The 23,512-nt window shown below is 41.3% G+C and overlaps 1 protein-coding gene and 1 long non-coding RNA gene across 5 annotated transcripts in view; one reads left to right on the top strand and one right to left on the bottom strand.

Moving 5' to 3' along the window:
• Positions 1 to 23,512, bottom strand: part of LOC114607049 (uncharacterized) — a 142,908-nt gene that overhangs the window by 8,981 nt on the left and 110,415 nt on the right. The window contains exons 4-5 of one of the 3 annotated variants that reach the window (XR_003709049.2): positions 16,849 to 16,934; positions 1,765 to 1,990 (exon numbers count right to left, since the gene is read on the bottom strand). This is a non-coding gene — a long non-coding RNA (uncharacterized LOC114607049). Of the gene's footprint in view, positions 1 to 1,764; positions 1,991 to 8,041; positions 8,143 to 16,848; positions 16,935 to 23,512 lie in introns of those variants that run through there. The other 2 variants (XR_003709048.2, XR_003709047.2) reach the window with 2 other exon arrangements.
• Positions 1 to 23,512, top strand: part of PTPRN2 (protein tyrosine phosphatase receptor type N2) — a 647,226-nt gene that overhangs the window by 599,984 nt on the left and 23,730 nt on the right. Inside the window, exons 18-21 of one of the 2 annotated variants that reach the window (XM_028749791.2) lie at positions 4,670 to 4,789; positions 7,889 to 8,055; positions 16,462 to 16,515; positions 18,616 to 18,680. In XM_028749791.2, the coding sequence (XP_028605624.2) occupies positions 4,670 to 4,789; positions 7,889 to 8,055; positions 16,462 to 16,515; positions 18,616 to 18,680 (406 nt within the window). The remainder of the gene's footprint in view (positions 1 to 4,669; positions 4,790 to 7,888; positions 8,056 to 16,461; positions 16,516 to 18,615; positions 18,681 to 23,512) is intronic. The other variant, XM_028749792.2, reaches the window with a different exon arrangement.

Raw genomic sequence — 23,512 nt, 5'->3', positions numbered from 1 at the left:
GTTTCAGACTAGGGGGAGGTTCACACAAGAGCAGAATCCCAAATCCTGACCACTGTTTCATGAACCAAACAGCTGATTCACCGTTGCTTCTTTAAGACTTAAGATATTCAAAACTGCCGCTTGTTGGAATTTCAGAATTCCAACACACTTGCAAGGTTTAAAAAGATTTAAGGTGGGCCAAACACAAATCAGCACCCTATGTCAAAAACAAAGCCATAGTTCACCTCCCCCACCCCATAATAGTCTTACTTGGGTCCCAGTCTTCAGTGTGTAGCTGGAAGTGTGGAAGAAGGAAAAACAATACTCTTTTTCCTTGCACTTTGCAAACCAAGCAAGCTAGCAAGCTCTGGATTGCACCTACCCACCTCTACTTCCATTGCAAATGGATCTTTCTGGCACCCCCTTAACTGAAGAGAATGGGCAGCAGATTTGCTTTTTGTTTTGCTGTGCTTTTCAGATTCTCCCCGGGGTAGAAAACCTTGAATTCATTGGGGGGGGGGTGTTATGATTGCAAAATAAGGAATACTTAACACCAAAAAACCCAAGTTGCTCTACACCAAAGAGGTGTCATTTGAAGGCCCATGGTATCCAGGTAGCACTTATGCAGCTTGATGGAACCCATTTTCCCATGGGCCCGCAGTAATAGCAGAACAACCCTACTATGGAGTAGATCAGCCTCGCAATTGTGAATGGGTTGGACAAGAAGGGAAGTTTATGGGGGAACCAAAATATAACCTGTACCTCTCTATCAGTGGGGTTTTACTTAGTGTTGCAAACCAGTCAAACCAGTGCTCTTCTCCTTATTTCTCTGCAATACTTTAATAGCCAAAGTCCATAAAATTGAAATTAGGATATCTGGTTGGCCTGAGTTAGGAAGGGTAGTTGTGAGGAAACTTGCTTTTTAAAGGCTAATCCTGATGTTGCTTTTCAGTCCTATGGAAAGCAACAGCCGTGAGCTGAACATGTCCCATATCTTACTATTTTCAGTGTTCCCTAAGATTTTTTAATGTTGAATTTGAACTGGGGAACCTTTGTGGGAACCTGTCTTGCTAGTTTTGAAAGAGCTTCAAAGGCTGCTGGTTTACAAGACCAGTTCAAGATACAACTCCTTACCTGGGTACCAAGTTACTTAGGACTGCATAGGAATCTAAAGGAACCCCTCCTTGATTTCAGCCCTCCTAGACGCTCACTTCATCCGCTGAGGTCTTCAATTGGGCGCAGCTATAGTGTTCCACCTGTAGAACTTCCTGCTCCAGAGAATTTGCCCAGGATCAGCTTTGCAGTTATTTAGGCACCAGCGTAAAAACAATGAAGTCAACCAGGTGGCAACAGAGGTGATGAGTAAGCAAAGCTAGGGTGCTTCAGGAAAGCCTTTCTGGGGGCTACTGAGGAGTGAAATAGCCCTTCAGAGTGATGTCTCCTGCCTCCTGGTGAGCTCTGTTCTAATGACAAAGTTTGGATGTTGTGCTTGGTATGAACTTCAGGGGGTACTATCAAGTCTCCTGCTGCCTCTCAGACTCATGTCGTTGTGAAGGCAGTATCTGCATAGCTGCAGAACATGTTGGGGGAAGCATCTGTCTTGAGGGCATGAGCAAGAGAACTTTTAGCAGTAGGGATGGAGGTTTCTCAGTCCCTTGGGCTTCCACCACCTTCCCCATGGAATTCAGTGGTTGCTTCCCAGAATGATCCAAACTAGGCACCTGCCCATTGTCAGAGTCCAGGTCTCCTTTGGTAATAAAGAAGTGCTGGGTCCAGGTTGTGGGTATGAAGCTAGATAAAGATTGAATGTCTGTCATGTTGCAACCTGCATGCAAGCGCAAGCCCATTCAGAACTGAGGCCCACAGGTGGAATCCAGCGACAACGTCTGTTGGCTTTCCATGTAGACGGCAAGATTTTGAACAAGTGATCCCAGAAGAGGTACAGTTAGGTGACAGACGTGCCGTGTGCCTGGATTGGATTCATTTTAAAAGGGAGTTGAGGGAGGTTCTTCTATGTTTGGGGTAGGAGATGGGAATGGGAGACGAATACAAAGAACATTTAATGCAGATGTTTAATAGCACATTATATTAGACATCCATCTTTAGTTAATTTGTAGCTGTTAGTCTACCTGGTCAGCCATTACAAATGTTCCACTTGGTCCTTTGAACATATATTCTTACAGAAGAATGAGGGCACCACAGACTGGCCTTATTGTGAAGCATATGATTCAGGAAGCAGGCGTCAAAGTGATAATAGTGCTTCTATATACATTGGGAATTTCTCAAAGAGCAACATGCTAGAATGGTATATAAACTTAATAAATAAAATAAATACCTAAATATTATTAGAAGTCTAAGTTGTATTTCCCCCCAACATCAATTATATTGCTAATAAAATATTAGCTTAGGGAAAAGGATAGGAGAAAATGTTGGGGAGGTGGGGTTAATGGGGAAATGGTATAGACATCAAAGTGTTAAATATGACTGCAATATCCTAGAATTCCATTGTTAGAATTCAATTGTGGCGTTGATAGCGTTGAGTGTCATGTACCTCATAACATGACTTGGAAAGAAATATGGTACCCTAGAGTAAATTTGAAATTGTTTGTTGAAATTAACTTTCATTTGGATTTATGCTTAAGGAAATTTTCAGAGATTTGAGGAAGTTCCTCTGTAATGAAATGCTGCTCTCCCTGTGTCATTTTTTCTTTCTTTTTTTACGCCCATGGAAAGGGATGCCAAACTGTAAGGATTCCTCTCCCTCTCTCTAAATGAGTGGGCTTTCATAATGTTACACTTGGGTGGCACAAGCAACTGCTGGATGATTAGTTTATGACCTAGATCATTGTGTTTTTATTGCACTCATAAAAACCGTGTTTCTCCTCATTTTCGTAATGGCTTCATTGAGCTTCTATACCTTCTAAAGGCACATTAAATCGTTATATGATAGAAGCACCAGCTAGCCTGGCCAATTTGTGGTGGGGTTTCATTTTTCCTATAGTACAGATACAGTTAAAATAAGAGAGAGAGACTGTAGAATTCTGTGGAGTGGAGTGTATGAACTAGTGTAATTGGCAGCATCTTTCAATTCAAGGTTTTGCTGAAATTAATAAAAAAAAACCTCTTAAGGAAATAGAAAAACGACCCTTAGTCGTTATTTGTTGCTTTAGATCCAACATACTATTTTTGCATTGTTAAGAATTTGCAGCAAGATTATGTATACTCTCTGATTTCAGTGGAACCAGGAAATCACTTTGGGAATACAGCGTCAGCATAGAAAGTTTTACTCTTTCCAGAGAGAGAGGTTGTACAATAAAAGTGTGTAAAAGTAGTCCCTAGCGTTACAATATACCTTTGTCTTTGTCTTAATGCTATCCAAAATTTGTACAAAGGCTTCCCCCCCCCTTTTTTTCCTTTTAAAAAGAGTCATTGTTGTGTAAATAAAGCAAATGAAATTAAGGTAAAAATAAATCCCTGTGCCACAAAGAAGGAAGCTTTTAATTGAATGTAACATCCCTGTGCTTCTTATCCGAATGCCCCCTTTTCTTGTTTACTCCATTTACATTTCAATGCAGTTGCTTATAAATATTTCTGTGAAATAAACGTAACCCTTTGCAGTAAGTCCAATTTCCTTTTCATGAGATAATTTTGTATGCTAATAAAAAGACAATGGAAACTGCATGCAAATATAGCATCAATGTACACCACAATAATGAAGACTTTTCTTGATTATGCAGCTCCATATTAATTCAGGAGGGTTTTTGTTCAACAACAGGCTGTTTTTCCAGCACAGATATACTACCCTGGCTTGTTTTGTTGCTTCTATGAATAACATCTAGCGGACCTTTAATTGAGAGTGCCTTAGATTCTTGTTTGCTTGCTCTGGGGCGACGCTACATTATTAAACAGTCCCACTGTTGAAGTTTCCTTGTTATCATATGTTCATGGTGATATCTGTATATTTTGGGAAAATATAGCCCAGAGGGTAGGTTGCATTATATTTTATTTTACATGTATTTCTTGAAAATTTTATGAGTAAAATCTGAAACCTGTAGTGTCGATTTTTGCTACTGAGTAAACCCATTGACTTATTGTAGGATGATTCATTTGGGATGGGAGGGGAAGAATAAGTATTACACCAATACAACTCCAGAAGGCAACTGGTTTTTGTTTTTCTGTCTGCTGTTTTTCTAGCATTAATATGACAGCTCAACTGATTATCTTTTAACATGACAGGCATCTAAAAGAAGCAGCATTTCTCTTTGACTTAGCATGACAGATTTTGCTGCTATTTTGTTAATTACACACATCCATATTGGGTTTGCGTACTGCAACCAAATATGATGCAGCAGACTTTCTACGGAAAGCACTATTGTTTCCTCTGCAAATTGGGAGTGTGAAAGTGAAAAAGAACTGGAGATAATTGTAAAGAAAGGCGTAGAATTTATTTTAGAAGTATTTGGAGGAATTCTTTGGAGATTCTTTTAATATTTCATGTGAACATGCAAAATATGACGCTAGTTTATTCAGAGATTTGGAAGCAGCTGCAGAGAAAAGTGTCTAATGAAAATGAAATACATTTCCTGTGAATGGAATAAATTTCGATTGTGTGTCTGAGTGCCGTAATTATACATGTCATGCAGTAATTAGGCAGTCACAGTGTGGCCACGGTGTCTTTCTTTGTGTGCAGATGGTCTGGGAAAACGGCTGTGTCGTTATTGTCATGCTGACACCCCTTGCTGAAAACGGAGTCAAACAGTGCTACCACTATTGGCCAGATGAAGGGTCAAACCTCTACCATATCTACGAGGTACTTAAACAAAATATCTGCTTGTAAACCTGACAGTAAGTGTGTGGATTGATTTCATACAGAGGAAAATATTGCTTAATGGGATTTGACCTGCAAACTGAGCTGAGGTCTACCATAAAATGCAATCTTGTGGTTCTTGAATCATTTCAGCTTCATTGAAAATTCTATGCATATCTTGATAGAACGGTTAGCAGGAAAGCAATTCTGTACAGATTCTAAATATATACATGACCAAAGAGGTTTGAAAATTAGAATGTGCGCTCTTTCTCTCTCTCTCTCTCTCTCTCACACACACACACACAGATGCACACACATTTAAAATACAAATAAGGGGGGAATTAAAATGTATACATTATAAGAAAATATTGTGCCTATAAATATTTAACAGCAGCTGTAGGCTCCCCAACCTATCAAAAGGCCTACCTATGATTTTGATAATTAAGCTAATTTTTGTTTAGCATTTTTTCAATTCAGAACTGTAGATGTACATAGCTGCAACACCCCAAATAGCAGAATGCACTGAGGTGGCTGCAGCAATCTGGACCAGGCATTGTGACTCCGCTACAAAAGCTTACTAAATAATATAGGGTGCCAAGTCCTGAGCGAAACCTATTTCAACCATAATTCCTAACAGATAGTGCATAGCAGGTAGACCTCCACCATCTTTCTCATTCTGTTCACTTGAGAACAACACACAAAAACGTATTAGGGATTAAATTTTTGCTTTGCAAAAATGTGTATATTATGACAAATTGACCAGTAATGAGCTGCTGAAAACCAGATACATTTATACATCAGTGGGGCTTCCCTCTGGACCCAAATAGGTACCTTTTAAAGTTTCCATCCTGACCACTACTTTGTTGCAGGCAGGTCCTCTGCAACTGTTGTTTCTATTAAAACAGATATGGGGATCCCATAATGCTCCAGATATTGAACTCCAACTCCCATGGGCTCTGGCCAAAATGCCTAATGGTCAGGGCTGGATAGAAGTTGTAGTCCAGCAACATCTGCAGGGCCATGTTAAGTCAGTTAAAGCAAAATTTGTTTCCTGTGTGTACTATACAGAAATACTTGGAGTAAGCAATAACTAATGGCAACACTTCTTGAACAAATATGGCCTCACTCTGCTTTGTATCTATAGATTCCAGCTTGATTCTATGCACAAGTCAAACAGCCATAGTTGTTGACTTCTACATGCATAGGGGAAGAGTTTATTATACACAAGTGGCGGGGGGAGAGGAGGAATTCAGTGGGGACTGGTAGGGCAGACCTCTTTTTGTGTGTCTCAGATCGTCAACAAGCAGTAGTCACATTCGATAGAGATGTTTCAGGAATTTCCTATTTGTGAATGCAAACTTAACTCGAACAGCACCTCCTGTACGTTGAAGTGTGGATTCTAATGTCATTATCCTTCGCATTTCACCCTACTCCAAATTTTGCCATGCACTTCTTGGCATAAAAAACAAACAACAACTCAAAATACATTTTAATTCTGTATTTTAGGATAAAATGAAAAAAAATGTGCATAGGGTTAAAATAAAGGCTATAAATGAGTAATTTGCATTCATGGTTTGTTTTTAAAATGCATATGTGCAGAAATGGGGCATGAATACATGCAAAAGTGATGCAGAACCATGCTTAAGTATGGATAGTGAATCTGTTTCTCTAGGCATTATCTGTGTCTGCTTCTAGGTGTGAAGGGCCATCTGCATCTCCTACAACACATGTGCGTGTTTCTCTCACTTTCAGAACTTTCTTTGGTGCAGGATGAGCTCTGATTCTGCTTAATGTTAAAGCAGGATAAAGAAGCAAAGATATATATTTGCTAAGATATATATAAGCCTGAATTAGGTTGAATTACTGGTGATCGTATTAAAACAACTTAAGATAAGAGTTTTTGGATTTAAGCAGAATTAATAGGCTTAAATCAAAATCAAATCCTATTTGTAAATGGAATGAACCAATTGCCATGCCGGTGCGTAGCAATCCTGTTCTGGTATCGCAGGGGCCTGATTCTGCATTGGGAATACAGTGGTACCCTGGTTTACAACCATAATCCGTTCCAGAGGTCCGTTTGTGAACCAAAACAGGTTGTAACCCAAGGCGCACTTTCGCCAATGGGGCCTCCATTATTTTTTTCATAATCCCAAAAAAATAGGTTGTAATCCAAAAAAAGTTTGCAAACCAGGACATGCACTTTTGACTTGTTTGTGATCCAAAATGTTTGCAAACCAAGACATATGCAAACCAAGGTACTACTGTATTTAAAACTGCTATGCTGTGCCTGACCACTGGTCCATGTAGTTCAGTATTGTGTTCAAAGCTTCAAGGTGTCTAGGGTTGAATCCAGAGCCTTAATGAAAAGCATATCCCTTGCCACTGACAATGCTAGGTCCACCCAGCACAAATGTTTAGGCTTGAGATACAAAACACTTTTTTAAGTTATTAAGACTAACCAGCTGTTCATCAAATAACTCGAGTCACATTACTTCTCTGTGACCAAACAGCAGGGGCAGTCTAGTCCATTTCAGTGTGTGAGGCAAACTAGGAAAGTTGTTGTTCTGTGCCCCCAAACCCCCACGGAAGCCTCACTTACCTGGGTCAGTGGGTCAACCTCTGGGCTCCAGCGAGATCTTACAAGAGCCCCATGGGATCCTGTGAGAGTTTCATGAGATTTCATTGGGCTCTTGTGAGAAGCTCCTCCTTCTTGCTTCTCTGGTGGGTAGCACCCACGTTTTGTAGCATTTTATTATTGTGCTGTTTATGATAATAAGGGTTTTTTATTGTGTTTATTGCTAGTTTAATAGTATAGGCTATTTTATATGGGCCTTTTTTGCTTGGAAAAGTGGCATTTTAAGTTCAGACAACTTTTCCCATCAAAGCAGATTGTCAAAAATATGTATTTGAGTTAAAAGAAAATAAATTTCAAGTAATAAGCAAAATAAGAAAAATTCCTAAATAAGCCCACTCAAACAAGCCCTGTCCAAAAGAGGATATTTTGAAATGTCAGATATTCCCAATAGATCATGCCATGTGTGTGATTATCTGCTGTATTCCATATTTAATTCACTTATTTATTTATTTTTTGTGCAATGGCAGGTAAATCTGGTCTCAGAGCACATTTGGTGTGAAGATTTCCTTGTGAGAAGCTTCTACTTGAAAAACCTACAAACCAATGAGACTCGAACCGTGACACAGTTCCATTTCCTTACCTGGCATGACCAGAAAGTGCCCACTTCCACAAGGTCCCTTCTGGATTTTCGCAGGTACAACACAAAGAGTGAATAGTTTTAAGTTAGGTGCATAGTGGCTGGTGAGTCAGACATGCTTCTGGGACTGTTTCTGAGTGCCACCTAAAATGCCATCAAAAGCTGTTTATAAGGAAACTTGGATATATGAATCCCTCCTCTCCCCCAGTTTCTTTCTAGGTTGAATAGCTGCCCATAATTTCACATTTTTAAAAACTGCCATGCAGAAGAAATAATCCCACTTAAGAACCCGGTCGGGAACCAACGAATTATCCTAAACCAGTGGATGCTTTGAATGCTATGTTAGCCATGGAGTTGTAGGCAGATGTAGTGGTGCAAATGGATTCTGTGTGTAAGTAAATAATGGCACACTGCATTTTTAGTACCATGATCAGTATGCTGACTTGGAATCTAAAGCAGCGATTTTATCTATGCATAAGGTGTTTGTTTGCATTATATGCAGCGGCCACAGTAGGGAAACTTTGCCTGCACAGCCAGGCATTGGCATTGCATGTGTCTGCCTTCAGGTGCAGTTCATGCATGGAGCTCTTTTGCTAAAGTCATGCCAATGTGTCAAGGTAATGTCACCATGCCCTGCTCGGGGCATCAAGCAAAATGAACCAATTGCATGAATTAGAACAAGGTAGATGCCAGGGACGCGGGTGGCGCTGTGGGTAAAAGCCTCAGCGCCTAGGACTTGCCGATCGAAAGGTCGGCGGTTCAAATCCCTGCGGCGGGGTGCGCTCCCGTTGTTCGGTTCCAGCGCCTGCCAACCTAGCAGTTCGAAAGCACCCCCGGGTGCAAGTAGATAAATAGGGACCGCTTACTAGCGGGAAGGTAAACGGTGTTCCGTGTGCGGCTCTGGCTCACCAGAGCAGCGATGTCACGCTGGCCACGTGACCCGGAAGTGTCTCCAGACAGCGCTGGCCCCCGGCCTCTTGAGTGAGATGGGCGCACAACCCTAGAGTCTGTCAAGACTGGCCCGTACGGGCAGGGGTACCTTTACCTTTACCTTTAGATGCCAGGGAAAGCATCTCATAGGAGAAGCATCTTAAAGTAGATACTAAAGTGGCTGCTTCTTGTGGGTTGAGAAGCCATGAGGTGTGCTAGTCTACCTAACCCTCTCCATCCCAGACCTCCTAGGGTTAGGAGTGCTATTTCCAGGCTACCGTGTGTACTGAAAACATTTTTTGTCACTTTCCCAGTTGTTTGGCAACAAGAATCTGCTGCCTAGTTTTGGGTAGTGGTATCGCTTTTGATATTCCAACTGTCTAGGTAGCTTCTGAAATTCCACATTGTTTCTAAGGACTGTCCCTCCTCGCATTTTGAAGGTATGCTAAGATGTTGTTTAGCAGAGTTCATTGACAGTCTCACGCTAGTTCATTGGAATGTGCAAATCGCAGTACCGCTTATATGAAAGTTCTTCAATGTAATGCTACTTCTGATTAAAATACCATTGCTGAGTCCTCTGAACTTGCACTCTTAAATAAATGCTCTTATGAGGCAAGTCGTAAAAATGCGCACTGGCACATTTAAAAGGGGGAATGGTCTATGTGGCTTACAGTTGCGTTTTGAAAAGCTTTGCGCATGTTGATTTATGTTTGCAGGCTACATAAAGACTCACGGTTGAATCCTGACTTAACTTAGTTGCTTTTAAATTAGTGGGATTTGTCATGACTAGGTATGATTAACTTAATCTGAATCCAACCCACAGATTTTTCAGGTTTCTGCATTGTTTAAGTACCAGTGTTGCAGTTCTACATATCCAGGTTTTGCTTACTTCAGCTAAAAAAAAATTAATCAAAATCAGAACACCAGCATTGGTAGACAGCAAGAATTTCTTCTTGCTGCAGTCACCAAGGGGTAAAGGTTACAAGCCCTTTTTCAATGCTCCATCAAGGGCAAAAGGCCACAGGAGTAGAGGTTGGAGTGACTGAGTTAGAAGCCAGCTGGTTTTAAAAGAAAATAAAATGAAAATGTGATCTATATGTAGTGGAGGTGCTTTTCAGGTAAAGGTTTAAAAGCTATTCACAGTTGGTTTGCTTTTAAATAGAATCAATTTTATATATTTTAAGGGAAACAAAACCCTCCATGCTCTTTTTAAAGGGAACTTAAGTATATTGACAATCGTAATTACCTTACAGCTGAAGCAATTTAAGATCAGCCAGAGCAATAAATACTCTGCCTCCCTTGATATTGAAATTTAATGTCTCACACTTTCAGAAAAAAGTACTTCTGGCTTAGCTACTTTCCTTTTTTTGCAACTACAGATAGATAAAGTCTTACTAAGTGTGACTCCCATCCTTTTAATGTTTTGACACACATCTAACATGTTTATATACAAATATATATTTGTAAATGTATGTATATTTATATGCTTACATAGGTATGTATGTATAGATGCAAATATAAACAACTAAGAAAATATCACCAAGAAAAATTGGACACCCCCCCCCCCGAATTAGCTTGTCCCAGAGCTTCTGAAATATATGTGCATTTTTCACTCCTAGAAGCAAATTTTGTGAGATTCTGAAAACAACAAGCTTGCACTTCTTTTGTTCCTCTATATTAGACAATGTTTCAGATTGTATTGTGTTGAGTAGGTGAATTAAAATATTGTGAAATCTAGTATCAATTGGTGAATGAAGGCAGATTTTTCTTCCCTCCATAAGCTTAAAATATCCATGCAGAATGCAGTGCTTGATAAATGAAACTTCTCCTGAAAACACTGGTCAGTTTTAATGGTTATAGAAACCTAATTTTATTTTGAACAATAGACCAATCGTTTAAACTCTGGACTAGCTTGTTAGTCATGCACTGATAATGTGTAATTAAATATTCCTTGAGCCCAGAGGGAGCACATTTACACTTTAAAGAGACACTGCTAAGCTAAAAGATAATTAGCATCACATGTGAGGGCTTTGCTTAAAATATATATTATGCTATCACTGCTTGCTGTGTGCAATGGCATTTACTAACACTGCTCACTTTAAAAATGGTCAAATTCTTATTTTGCCAGCTAATTAGCGGTTGCCAGTGTCATTTTTGTGATGTTGCAGCTAGTAATATAAGCCCAGTTGCATAGTCACAAAAGTGATCATTGGAAACTGTGACTCTGCTGCAGGGACAATATGGGAAACCCCTTTTCTGAGCTTCTAACGACCTCTGACCTTTGCTTGCTGATGGTTTGCATGGTGATTTCTTTTTCACTCAATGAACCAAGGGTTGGTTTGTATTACTAATCATTCTTTCCTAGTTAATTCTTCCTCCTCTTCTCCTCCTCTTCCTCCCTCTTGAAGTGTGCGTGCGTGTAAATGTATATATGTATATATGTATGTATGTACTTTATTTGGTTCCTGGTGGCTCCTGGGTCCAGGAATTAGGTGTTCAACTATTATTTGAGGGGTTGTACTCCCTCTGAGGGAATAGGTTTGTAGTTTCGGGGCACTCCTGGATTCCAACTTGTCACTGGAGTCTCAAGCGGCTTCTATGGCTAGGAGGGCTTATGTCAAGCTTAGGCTGGTCTGCCAGCTCTGACCGTTCCTGGCTCAGGATAGCTCCCACCTGGACTACTGTAATGTATTCTGTGCAGGGCTGCTCTTGAAGATGTTCCAGAGAATGCAGCTAGTGTAGAATGTGGCTGCTAGGTTGGTAAGTTGGGCAGCCCAATGGATCATGTGTCACTGGTCCTTAGAGAACAACACTGGCTGCCAGTGAGCTACTGGGCCCAATTTAAGGTATTAGTACTAGCATATAAGGCCTTAAATGGCTTGGGACTTAATTACGCAAAAGAGTACATTCTCCAATATCAACCAACTTGAACCCTATGATGGTGCCACCATCAGGGTTGCCCAGTAGGCAGTTACCCATGACAGGGCCTTCTCAGTGGTGGTCCCGTCTGTCAGTTTCCCTCACTATTAACTTTTAGGAGAAATTTAGAAACATTCCTATTTAAGCAGGTGTTTAATGGTTTACAGTTCTATCCCTGGCAAACCTGAAATAATTAGTGATTGATTTTAGATGTTTTAACTGTTTTTAGAAGTTTTAATTGTATCGTTTTAGTATTGCCATGTTTGCCACCCTGGGCTCCTTGAGGAAGGTGCAGCATATAAACTTAATAATAAATAAATATTAAAACACCCAGAACCTTACTTTATCCAAAAAGTTTTTTTTACTGAATTTGAAAGGACTAAACTTTGAATGAAACCATGTATCTCAATGTTCCAAAGCTATTTCTCAGCAAAGCTTGTTTTGAAATAATTATTTTCAAATGCCTTCTGAAATATGAAATACGATTCAGGTGTCAATAAAAAAAGGACAAATTATGCTAAGTTGCCCATATGATTATCTATAGGTAAGGAGCCATGCAGATTTTTAATGGGCATATGTGGGAAACAGCAATATGAAAATAAATGTCTTAACACTTCTAGCTAGTCCTCGGAGTTGATTAACGCTTCACATGCCCCTGTGAGTAGCCTGCTGTTGGTTGCTGTAAAGTGTGAAGGGCGGAATGCAACATCCCTAAACACACAGGGAGAGGTCCACCAGGGAGCCGCAGTGCTAGCATGTGTTCATCTGTGTTTGGAGAGGCACATCTCTCAGTCACACAGCAAACACTAACATACCTGCCATACCACGTGAAGTGTAAATTGGCTTTTGCTGTGCATTCAGGAGACCCAACCGTTAATGAGCTGCTGGTCGTGTATTTCTAACCCAATGCCTTTTTTCCAAGTCCAAGACTATGCTATTTCAGCTTAATGATAATAATGAAAGTATTACCCTTAGAAAAGGATAAAATGTTAAGCTTCCACCTCTCAGAAAGCCTTTGGCTCTAATTGATCATGCTACCTTGATTTCAAACCAGTGTCTGATATCCCATTCTTTAGGATGAGAACTCAACCATTCATTGTACCATTTGATCCAGCACTTAACATTGCAAGAATGCACATTACAGCAAATATAATTCTGCCCATTAATGCTGCCATACTCCAGTTACAGATAGGTAGCCGTGTTGGTCTGCCATAGTCAAAACAAAACAAAAATCCTTCCAGTAGCACCTTAAAGACCAACTAAGTTAGTTCTTGGTATGAGCTGTGTATCTGAAGAAGTGTGCATGCACACGAAAGCTCAGACCAAGAACTAACTTAGTTGGTCTTTAAGGTGCTACTGGAAGGAATTTTTTTTGTGCTGCCATACTGTCATGGTTGCATTGGTGGCTGGTGCCCATTGGGACTGGTGGGGTCAGAAGGCAGACTGCTTGTAAGTGATGAATGCCAGGCAGGTCTCGGCCTACTGAAGGTAGATTAAGGTTGGTGAGACATTGCCCCATTCGCCCAAACAGACCAACCTCTACCACATGGTTGGGGTATAAACCACTGAACCTCTTGGGCTTGCTGATCAGAAGGTCAGCAGTTGGAATTCATGCAACGGGGTGAGATCCCGTTGCTCTGTCCCAGCTCCTGCCAACCTAGCAGTCCGAAAGCACACCAGTGCAAGTAGATAAATAGGTACTGCTGTAGCGGGAAGGTAAATGGCGTTTCCTGTGCTCTGGCTTCCGTCACAGTGTTCCATTGTGCCAGAAGCCGCTTAGCCATGCTGGCCACATTACCTGGAAAGCTGTCTGCGGACAAACTCCAGCTCCCTCGCCCTGAAAGTGAGATGAGTGCCGCAACCCATGGTCACCTTTGACTGGACTTGGGCATTTTAGTGCCTCAACCTCAGTCCAGGGGTCCTTTACCTTACTACATGGTGGGCAGTTGGCAGTACCCCTCAGGTTCACAACTCCTCCATTTTAAATGGAAATGCCCTGCCCTTCCATTATGGATATAGTGCTTTTGCTAACCTCAAACTATGGTCAAAGTGGGTTTGTGAACTCTTGCTTGGGCTTAGTATATAAGCCCTGTTCAGGTTTTCTGTTACTGGGTAAAGTAATCGGGCGGGGGGGGGCATGTACTAGCTCCACTCCCTCATTGCCATTCTAAATTGCCATGAACTGGAGCATAGCTGTGTAAAGAAGGAATTATTTGCTATTTAGAGCCCTGGAAAAACCAAAAGTTCCTCACTTTACCATGATGGAGGGCAGAGCCCAGACAATCCCTCACATGATTATGCCTGAAGGGCGATAGTTAGTGAAAATATCAGTGCACCTGCCATGCTAACCAGCTATCTGCGAAACCAAAGGGAAGAGGAATGTCGGCATGAGATGGGAAGACGGGGAACCCACTGAGCATTCCTGCTAATCAAGCCACAGTTTGGTGATGTGACCGTGTTGAGTTCTGCACTGAAACAATACTACAAGAATGATGACCCTTGTTGAGAGGCAGCCTTAGTGTGGAAATGGAAAAGGCGAAAACTAAAGAGCCAAGTTGGGTGCACTAATAGGCTCGGGAATCCTTTTGAACAGCAGATCCCCTTGTAATATCACAAACTGCTTTTGGAAGACACTTAGATTTTGAAAGCAGCTTGCCATGTGGCAGCGGGGTGGTTTTTTGAGAAACAAAAACTCAAAGTCCCTTCGGGCACATTGGAACTAATTTTGTGGTCCTTTAGATTTAAGCCATAGTCTGGATATGCTTTGCCTAGAGATGCCACTGCTTCAAAAATCTCTCCTATTTCTGTTGTATGTTTTGAAGATTTATATTTGTAGTAAGCCCCCAATTGCAGAAAAAAGAGGGGTTTTTTTTAGTTTCATTGGGCTTTTATTTAAAACCTATAGCCCAATTGACACAAAAATATCCTGCAGAACTCTATTATTATTATTATTGTTGTTGTTGTTGTTATATTAAATTTCAAATTTGTATACCACACTTCATCTGAGGTTCCCAGGGCTGTTTACAGCATAAAATATAGAATAAAATCATAAAGTACATATTAAAAACAAAAATTAAGCAATAACCACCCACAGGATCTGTGGGCTGCTGGGTTTCAATTTTAGATGAAATACTTATTTCTCATTTTAAATCTTATCTGTGATCGTTGTTAAGGCCTTTAATCTGACACAGTAGAGCTGCTCTTATGCCCATCCTTGCAGCATGTTTGTAAGATAGATAACTAACGTTCCCATTTTACAGATGGGAATTAAAGTTGAGGCGCTAAAATGCCCAAGGCAACTTTGTGACGTGAGGTAAAATAGGCTTAGCTGGATTCTATTTCTCTGAAAAGCAGAACAATGAAGGCCTCAATGGTCTCACGACTGTCCCCACCCCCCACCCTGCTCTTTCAGGAATACAGCTTCTACATTTCATTTCTAAATACAGTTACTTTGAAACTAAGAGACGTCAATTTCAGTGAAAATGTGGAAGAGCACCAGTGCAGAATAATTGCAAGATTTAACATATGAGGACCAAATTTATGTGTACTCTTCTACACATGGCATGAACAGCAAGAAACCAGGGTGAACAACATTGCTAAAACAATCTTATGTTGATGTTTTAAAAACGACGCCACTGATAGCATTTTTTTCATTGTTTCTTTGCTGAAAAACAGGATATTTCAGTCTTATCTCATGCTGTTTTAGTATGTGGGAGTTACTGAGGAGCAGAAAGATGTGCCCAGATTGGGCGGGGGGCGGGTTTGCAGCTTCTGCATGTATGTGAAACCAGGTTTCCTCACAGTGAGGAACTGCATGCACCAAATAGGTCCTTTGCATCTCCAATCAAGCATCTAGCAGTGTACACATAGAGACCTTTTTCAAAGATTAACTCCTACTAATCAGAAGCGAGTTGGGGGGGGGGGGAAGCTTCTACTTGATTTCCCCTTTTCTGCCAAACAGCTGATTGGTGAGGTTTTAGCTTTTGAAAAAGTGCTCTTCAAATGGAATATGCCATCTATCAACTGTAGATTTTACATTCATTTGCATTACAGATGTGTGAAGTATATTTTAAAAACTGTTTTACTGTTATGTGTGAAAATTCTGTTTCTTTTGACTCAAGAATTCAAGAAGACATGTATGTACAGGAGCTTCCATTTGCAATAGCCCACTGGGTTACCACGAATGTTTACATGGTCTAGCATATAACTAATATGTCTGTGTTGTAACACTCCCATGTGATTTGGGCTTGGCTTTGCATAAAGGCAATGGGCAGCGACAATGTTGTTTGATAGCTAGACTGACCGTTTAAAGGTTGCTATTCTCGGACTATGTAGGTTTATCTACATAAAATGTGTCCACTAAAAAATGTGCCCCGATGGCTATTTTATAGGAGGAATGATTGGAGAATTGCACCCATTGCCCTAACAATTTCATTAAGCCTTTAACTGGGAAAACGGGTTGGAAGATCATAGCCTATGTTGAGCTACTTTAATATGCCAAGCCATCTTCGGGGGAGGGCGTTAATATGTGGAAGATACTTTATTTTGGAATGCTTCTGATGATTACCTCAGAAAGTAATATATTTATCAATGTCTATATTTGTTTTATTACAGAAAAGTAAACAAGTGCTACAGGGGTCGTTCTTGTCCGGTAATTGTTCATTGCAGGCAAGTACCATTTTCAACCCACCCTCAAAAGAGGCTCACAAGGAGATTGCATGGACTGAACAAAATATGCAAATGATTCTGTAGCTTGATTTGCCAAATGAGCAAAAGCTTATTGTTCTGCCCCAAAAACATTTGTATTTGCTGATGAGGAGAGTCTCTAGTAAATGGGGAGATTCCTCACACTTCAGATTTCATCATGAAAATATGAAAGTTGCTTAAGCCTATCAGAAATAACCAGTGGGGTCTCAATACCATGTCAGCAGCAATTCTTCCTTCTCTCTCTGACGTACAACAGTACAGTGCACACAGGCACCAAACAGCACTATCACATACCTGCTTAGAAGTAAGTCGCATCAAGTTCAATGGGGTTTTACTCCCAGGTAAATCGGTGTAGGATTGTAGCCTCACCCTCTCTGCATCTGTAAGTAAATAGGCTCTGTTACTTGCTTGGCAGCTCACTGAACATTTATTTCAAAAGTCTTCAAACATTACTTTCCCCAGTACCACGTGTTACTGCTTTGAGAGAAATTTCGTTATACGGTTTAGGCATGGATTCCATACTTTGTTCAGTTCAAGGACTTGTGTGGTGTGGGAGACTCAGAACTGGGGAGTCCAAGCTGCCATCCATGGCGGCATGTATTTTTCCCTCCATGGTCATAATGCCACAAGCTCATAGGAAGGGAAGAGGTTTGAGACTAAGGAACTGCTGAACAGAATAGACTTCCAAGAAGCATATTATTTGGTAAGCCAGCTGAGAATTTGCTTCCAAATAAGAGAGTTCATAGACTGTGGTTTATAACCAGAAAACCCTGCCAGTTTCGAGCCTCCATTGCGTAAAACTCAGGGAATTGTGCCATTTTCAAGACTCTAGTAGACTTCTGAATTTGCCTGGACTGGCACGGTTTATTTTGCTATAAAAGAGAAGAAACACATGCTTTCTAATTTTTACATATATTACGATATCCTTGTCAAATAATTTTTTTTAATCGCTCAATTATTTCTATTGACACTAAGTCCAATGCCTAATGTCAAAACGTTAACTCTGTGGTTAAAAACCACACCCCTGACCTAGTAAATTGTACTTAAATCAGAATGCATTCAAAACTACAGTAACACCACTGTCTTCTCCCCACACCCCTCCAGTCCAGAAATAATTTTTGTAGGTAAAGAAAATCAACAAAAGCAAATTATTTTAAGTGATATATCTCCCTCCCCCTCTCTCCATCAAGCACAGTCACAAAAATGCCACCTTAAAAAATGGGGGAAAGGGCAAGAAAAAATGATTGCTTTGAATCTTAATTTTGTACACTGGCAACATCTATGAAAACTAACACCTTTCCAATTAGAAGCTGGTTTCTGACAGCAAATGGAAACTTCTTTCAGATTAGGGATCTGGATATCTTCACATGGATCACTCGGAAGTCTCCAAAATTATCCTGTGTGTTCCAAGGAGGGTTAGAAATACTTTCAGAAGCTGCATGTTATTTCCCCCCTAACCAAGACAGCTACTATATTAAAGAAAAAGGAAATTGGCAGCATTTTCCCCCAAGCCCAGGTGACTAGTATCCAATTAATTTATAAGGAAACAATACAATCCTTCCCCCCCCCCCCAGTTTAAGAAGATGCAAGTGATTGTAAGGTTGGTTTGTTGACATGAATGTTCCTGTAAACTCAGATTACCGGGGAGAGCAGTCATTTGGAGAAGATGCTATTCTGTCCTTTTAGCTTTTCGCTAACAGACCTGACTGAACAGCTCTTGATCATGGATACTTGGCTTCTAAAATTACTCACTTTATCACAGTACTGTTCAAAAATATTTGGAGACGTCTTTCCAAAATAAGCAGGTATTTGCCCTTGACGAAAACACAAATTCATCTTGCAGAATTGTAGAGTTTACCCAAATAATAATGTAACAGCTGCCAAGCTTGTGAGGACAGTTTGTTAAAGAAAGCTTGTCTAACGTATATCATCCTTCCACCTCAACTCAGCCCTTTATGCTACTATACTTCCAGCATCGCATTTCTGTCGGGGTTTTGAGCATGTTGAATTGATCATGGGCTATTGTTGTTTTTTCCCCTCTCCCCCCCCCCCCCTCTGTAGTGACGGTGCGGGAAGAAGTGGAACCTACATCCTAATTGACATGGTTCTCAATAAAATGGCCAAAGGTGAGAATCGAAAGTGCTGTCGCTTTTTGAGTTCTGAGATGTGGTGGCGTTGTCATGGCAACGCAGGCGCAATATTCGCAAAAAGGGCCTCAGATAGATTAGAGGCAAATTTTACCCTCGCCTGAATGTTCTCGGGGGGGTTTTTTATTTTGTTTTTCCGATGTCCACAGTGATTAAAAATGAAGCAAAATTTCAACCCCTGGAGCTCTATATGAATGAATCTCACACATGTGTGGTTGGATTTGTACTTTCACAAATTTACATAACTTTTATTGGCAAAAAATGTTATGAACTACGCAGTAAATATTTATTTAGTTTTGCCCTACATTCACTCTCTGTGTGGTATGCAGCAGTTGACATTCACCTGACCATAATTTGTGTTCAAGGGCTTCTCTTGCTTTGAAGGTGACAGAAAACTGAAATAAGCAAGTAGAATATTTTGACCTTTTTGAAATATTTCTCTTTATGCTCCTCCTTTCCTCTTATGTGACTGACTTGCTCAGTCAGGAAGTTTCCACAGTATTCCGGTGAAGCTCCAGAACCCATCAACTAGGCCACAGGAGTTGCTATTATATTAAGCAATATAACATTATTTTCTGGCCTTTCTCTTGCTTCTCTTTAACATCAACCACCACCTCTTTCTTTCTTTCTTTCTTTCTTTCTTTCTTTCTTTCTTTCTTTCTCTCTCTCTCTCTCTCTCTCTCTCTCTCTCACACACACACACACACACACACACACACATTGTGCTAGTGAAGTTTTTCTCATACTTACTAGGAAAAGATTTACCTGCTTATTTTTTACATGTCATGCTTCTGTTTAGACATGGGATCAGGACCAGCCTAGGAGGGAGGAATGTTCAGCATTCTGCATGTCTTGTTTGCTCCACGCTTACTCAGCAATTAGCACCCTGAAGCCAAATCCAGTCTGCTGGGCCATGTCATCAGGTGCCCCTCCCAATAAGAGGTGGAGCTCCATAACATCTCTTGTAGTAGGATTTGACATCAGGCTGGTTGTAAGGGCAGGATGGAGCCTTGCTCCTTCACCCCCTCCCCTTCTCACAATGGTTTTCCAGTAGAATGGAAATGGAATACTGTCAAGGTAAAGGTACCCCTGACCGTTAGGTCCAGTGTGGGGTTGCGGCGCTCATCTCGCTCTATAGGCCGAGGAAGCCGGCGTTTGTCCGCAGACAGCTTCCGGGTCATGTGGCCAGCATGACTAAACCACTTCTGGTGAATCAGAGCAGCGCACGGAAACACCGTTTACCTTCCTGCCAGAGCGGTATCTATTTATCTACTTGCACTTTGACGTGTTTTCAAACTGCTAGGTGGGCAGGAGCTGGGACCGAGCAACGGGAGCTCGCCCCGTCACGGGGATTCGAACTGCCGACCTTCCGATTGGCAAGCCCTAGGCTCTGTGGTTTAGACCACAGCGCCACCTGTGTCCCACTGTCCAGATAGTATACACATAATCATTTAAAAACGCTTCCAGGACAGTTGCACCAGCAAACAGTTGCCTACAGTGGTATGTTCCACACTAAGCCACTTTCACTGGGTGTTAAGAATTCAAGACCAAGCATACCTGCAATGTTACCTAGATATCGATTGCAATTCTTCAGTAATTCCTTCCATGACTAACGAAGGATATAAATTTAAGAAAATAAATGTAAGAAACACTCTCCCCCCCAAAGACACTTCAGTAGGAACCAAGCTAATCCAGGAGTGAATACTTTTCATTTGGTACATAGTGTACTTGCTTTCAACAAGATCCCTCAATGAAGACTCCTGAGTAAGCTTAGCATAGCAATTCCCTTGTCAATCAGGAGTTGGTTAAGTAGCAGGAAGAAGAGACCAGGAATAGAACTCTGGAGAGGTGCAGAATGTGGAGTTCTCCCAAGAGATCACTACTGTGCTTAACATGTTCATAAATGATCTAGAGTTAGGGGTGAGCAGTGAGGTGGCCAGGATTGTTGATGATACCAGGTAGTTCAAGATAATGAAAAAGAAAGGGAGATTATGAAGAACTCCAAAAGGATCTCTCAGTGCTGAGTGAATGGGTGGTAAAATGGCAAATGCAATTGAGGATAAAGTGATGCATGTCAATGCAAAAAAAAATATTCCACATATAAGCTCAGGGGGTCTGAACTGGTGGTGACTGATGAAGATGTTGACCTAGTATGACACAGCCGCTGTGAGAAAGCTAGAGATCATTCGGAAAGGAACTGAAAACAAAACTGTTGTTATCATGATTCAGTTATACAAATCTATGGTGCAAACACATTTGGAATACTGTGTATAGTTCTGGCCACCTCACCAATGGGTATCATAGAGTTGGAAAGAATCATAGAGTTGGAAAGAATTCAGATAAGGCCAACCAAAATCATCAAGGGTATGGAACAATTCTCATATGAGGAAAGGCTACAGCATTGGAGACTTCTTGGTTTAGAGAAAAGGCGAGTCAGAAGTGACATGATAGAAGTCTATAAAGCTAAGCATGGCATCATCTTCTTTTTTGGCGATTACTTGTAGCTGAGTAAGATTGTCTTCCATGAATACGGTTTTAACAATGAGTCCGTAAGAGACTGTGGAGGCCAATTCTGGCTCCACACGTCCTTCTACAGTGGGGACATTGGTTTCCGGGTGGGAGTTGTTCACGGTGTGGATTTCCAAGCGTGCCTTCCTCTTGGCACGTTTCTCCCTTGCATCCTGAGCATGAGTGTCTTCAAAGCCCATGACACCTTTGGTAAAGGCTGTTCTCCAACTGGAGCGCTCGCAGGCCAGTGTTTCCCAGTTGTCAAGTGTTTATACTACATTTTTTTAGATTTGCCTTGAGACAGTCTTTAAACCTCTTTTGTTGACCACCAGCATTACGCTTTCCATTTTTAAGTTCGGAATAGAATAGTTGCTTTGGAAGACGATCATCAGGCATCTGCACAACATGACTAGTCCAACAGAGTTGATGTTGAAGAATAATTGTTTCAACACTGGTGATCTTTGCTTCTTCCAGTACACTGATATTAGTTCGCCTGTCTTCCCAAGTGATGTGTAAATTTTTTCAGAGACCATTGATGGAATCTTTCGAGGAGTTGGAGATGGCGTTTATAAGTGGTCCATGTTTCACAAGCATATAGTAAGGTTGGTAGTACAATAGCTTTGTAAACAAGCATTTTGGTTTCCCTGCAAATGTCCCAGTCCTCAAACACTCTGCACTTCAATCGGGAGAAAGCCACACTCACAGAGCTCAGGCAATGCTGGATTTTGGCATCAATGTTGGCCCTTGTGGAAAGATAATTGCCTAGGTAGGAGAAGTGATCAACATTTTCCAACGCTACACCATTGAGTTGGATTTGTGGTGCTGCAGAGGGGTTATTTTGTACTTGTTGGTGCAGCACTTTTGGTCCCAAGCATGTCATGGAGAAAGTGGAAAGGGGGTGTGTGTTTTTCCTCTCGTAACACTAGAATACATGGGCGCCCAGTGAAGTTGAATATTGGAAGATTCAGGACAGAGAAAAGACTGTTCTACATCCAGCACGTAGGCTCCCAAAGGAGGCCGTGATGGCCACCAACTTAGATGGCTTTGAAAGAGAATTGGGCAATGTCATTGTCAGGGAACTACAGACAGCGAGGGAGGAAGGAATGGGAGGTTACCGGGAAAGATCCCCTTTGATCAGCAGCTTTTCGTCTTCAGAAGGAAGGGAAGGGGAAAGAAGGGGGGTCAGAGGGGAGTGATTCTGAGAGGGAGGGGGTACTTCCGAGAGCCAGTGCCTCTCGTCACAGGGGAAGTAGGAGGGGGCTGGGAAGGTGGCTGTGCTGGCCCCACCACAAGAGGAAAGATGTCAGACGGAACAACTCTCCATGATGATCGGATCGCTTTTTTGAACTGCTTGTAAATACGCCAAGAAGCAATCAAGAGTGTAAAATATGGCTGGGCTTCTGGACTGTTATCTCTCCTGAGCGCCGCAACTCAAGGCAGCTGGCAGTTCTGACAGTCATAGAGGTTAAGGCTATCAATGGCTATTAGCCACGATGGCTATGCTCTGCCTCCACAGTTGCTTCTGGATTCCAGTTACTGGAAACTGCAGGAGAGGAGAGGCTGTTGTGCTCAGGTCCTGCTTGCCAGTTTCGCACAAGCATCTAGGTGGCCACTATGAGAACAGGACACTGGACTAGCCTGATGGCTCTTCTTATGTTCTTACTACAGCTTCTGTATTGCCTCCTAATTAAGACAGGGGCAGAAAAGCATAGCTCATTCTGCATGGCCATGGGGATTTTAAGCTAACGGGCCAATGGCCGTAATAAAGATCAATCCAATCCAAGCTAGAGTTTCTTGAAGAGCAGCTTTTTAAGCTACATGGCAATGCACTTTTGAAATTGAGGGGACTTTCAAAAGCAGTTTATGACATGACACGGGCATATGGTATTTAACTAAAAAAATAATGGGGGTAGAGGGGGCAGAATCAGGTGGGCACGCCTAAGCTTGCAAGCATGTCTAAAATAGTGTTGAATGAGATTAGCTGCTTGCTTTCAGATAGCTTAGCTTGCTTGATAGGAGGCCAGTAGTACTAAATACTGAAAGGCGAAGCAATGGCTTATATATTTACCGCATATTGGATATCTGTGTTGAGAGGAATGCTGTATTCTTCCCAATGATACCTGCACCTCCAAGGCATGTATAGGAATTAACAACTGATTCTAGGAGTATTCAGTGATTTGTATCTACACCTTAGGCTGTAGAAATGCAGTCCAATTCATCATAGCAGATAATGATGCGGCTAATAGTTGCTTTATGCCGAGAACCAAAATATTAAGTAATAACATATGTGCTAATAAATACCA

Source organism: Podarcis muralis, chromosome 12 (assembly GCF_964188315.1).
Source record: "Podarcis muralis chromosome 12, rPodMur119.hap1.1, whole genome shotgun sequence".
NCBI classification, from domain to species: domain Eukaryota; kingdom Metazoa; phylum Chordata; class Lepidosauria; order Squamata; family Lacertidae; genus Podarcis; species Podarcis muralis.
The sequence above is the reverse complement of the archived record's forward strand: the minus strand, read 5'-3'. Positions and strand labels throughout refer to the sequence as shown.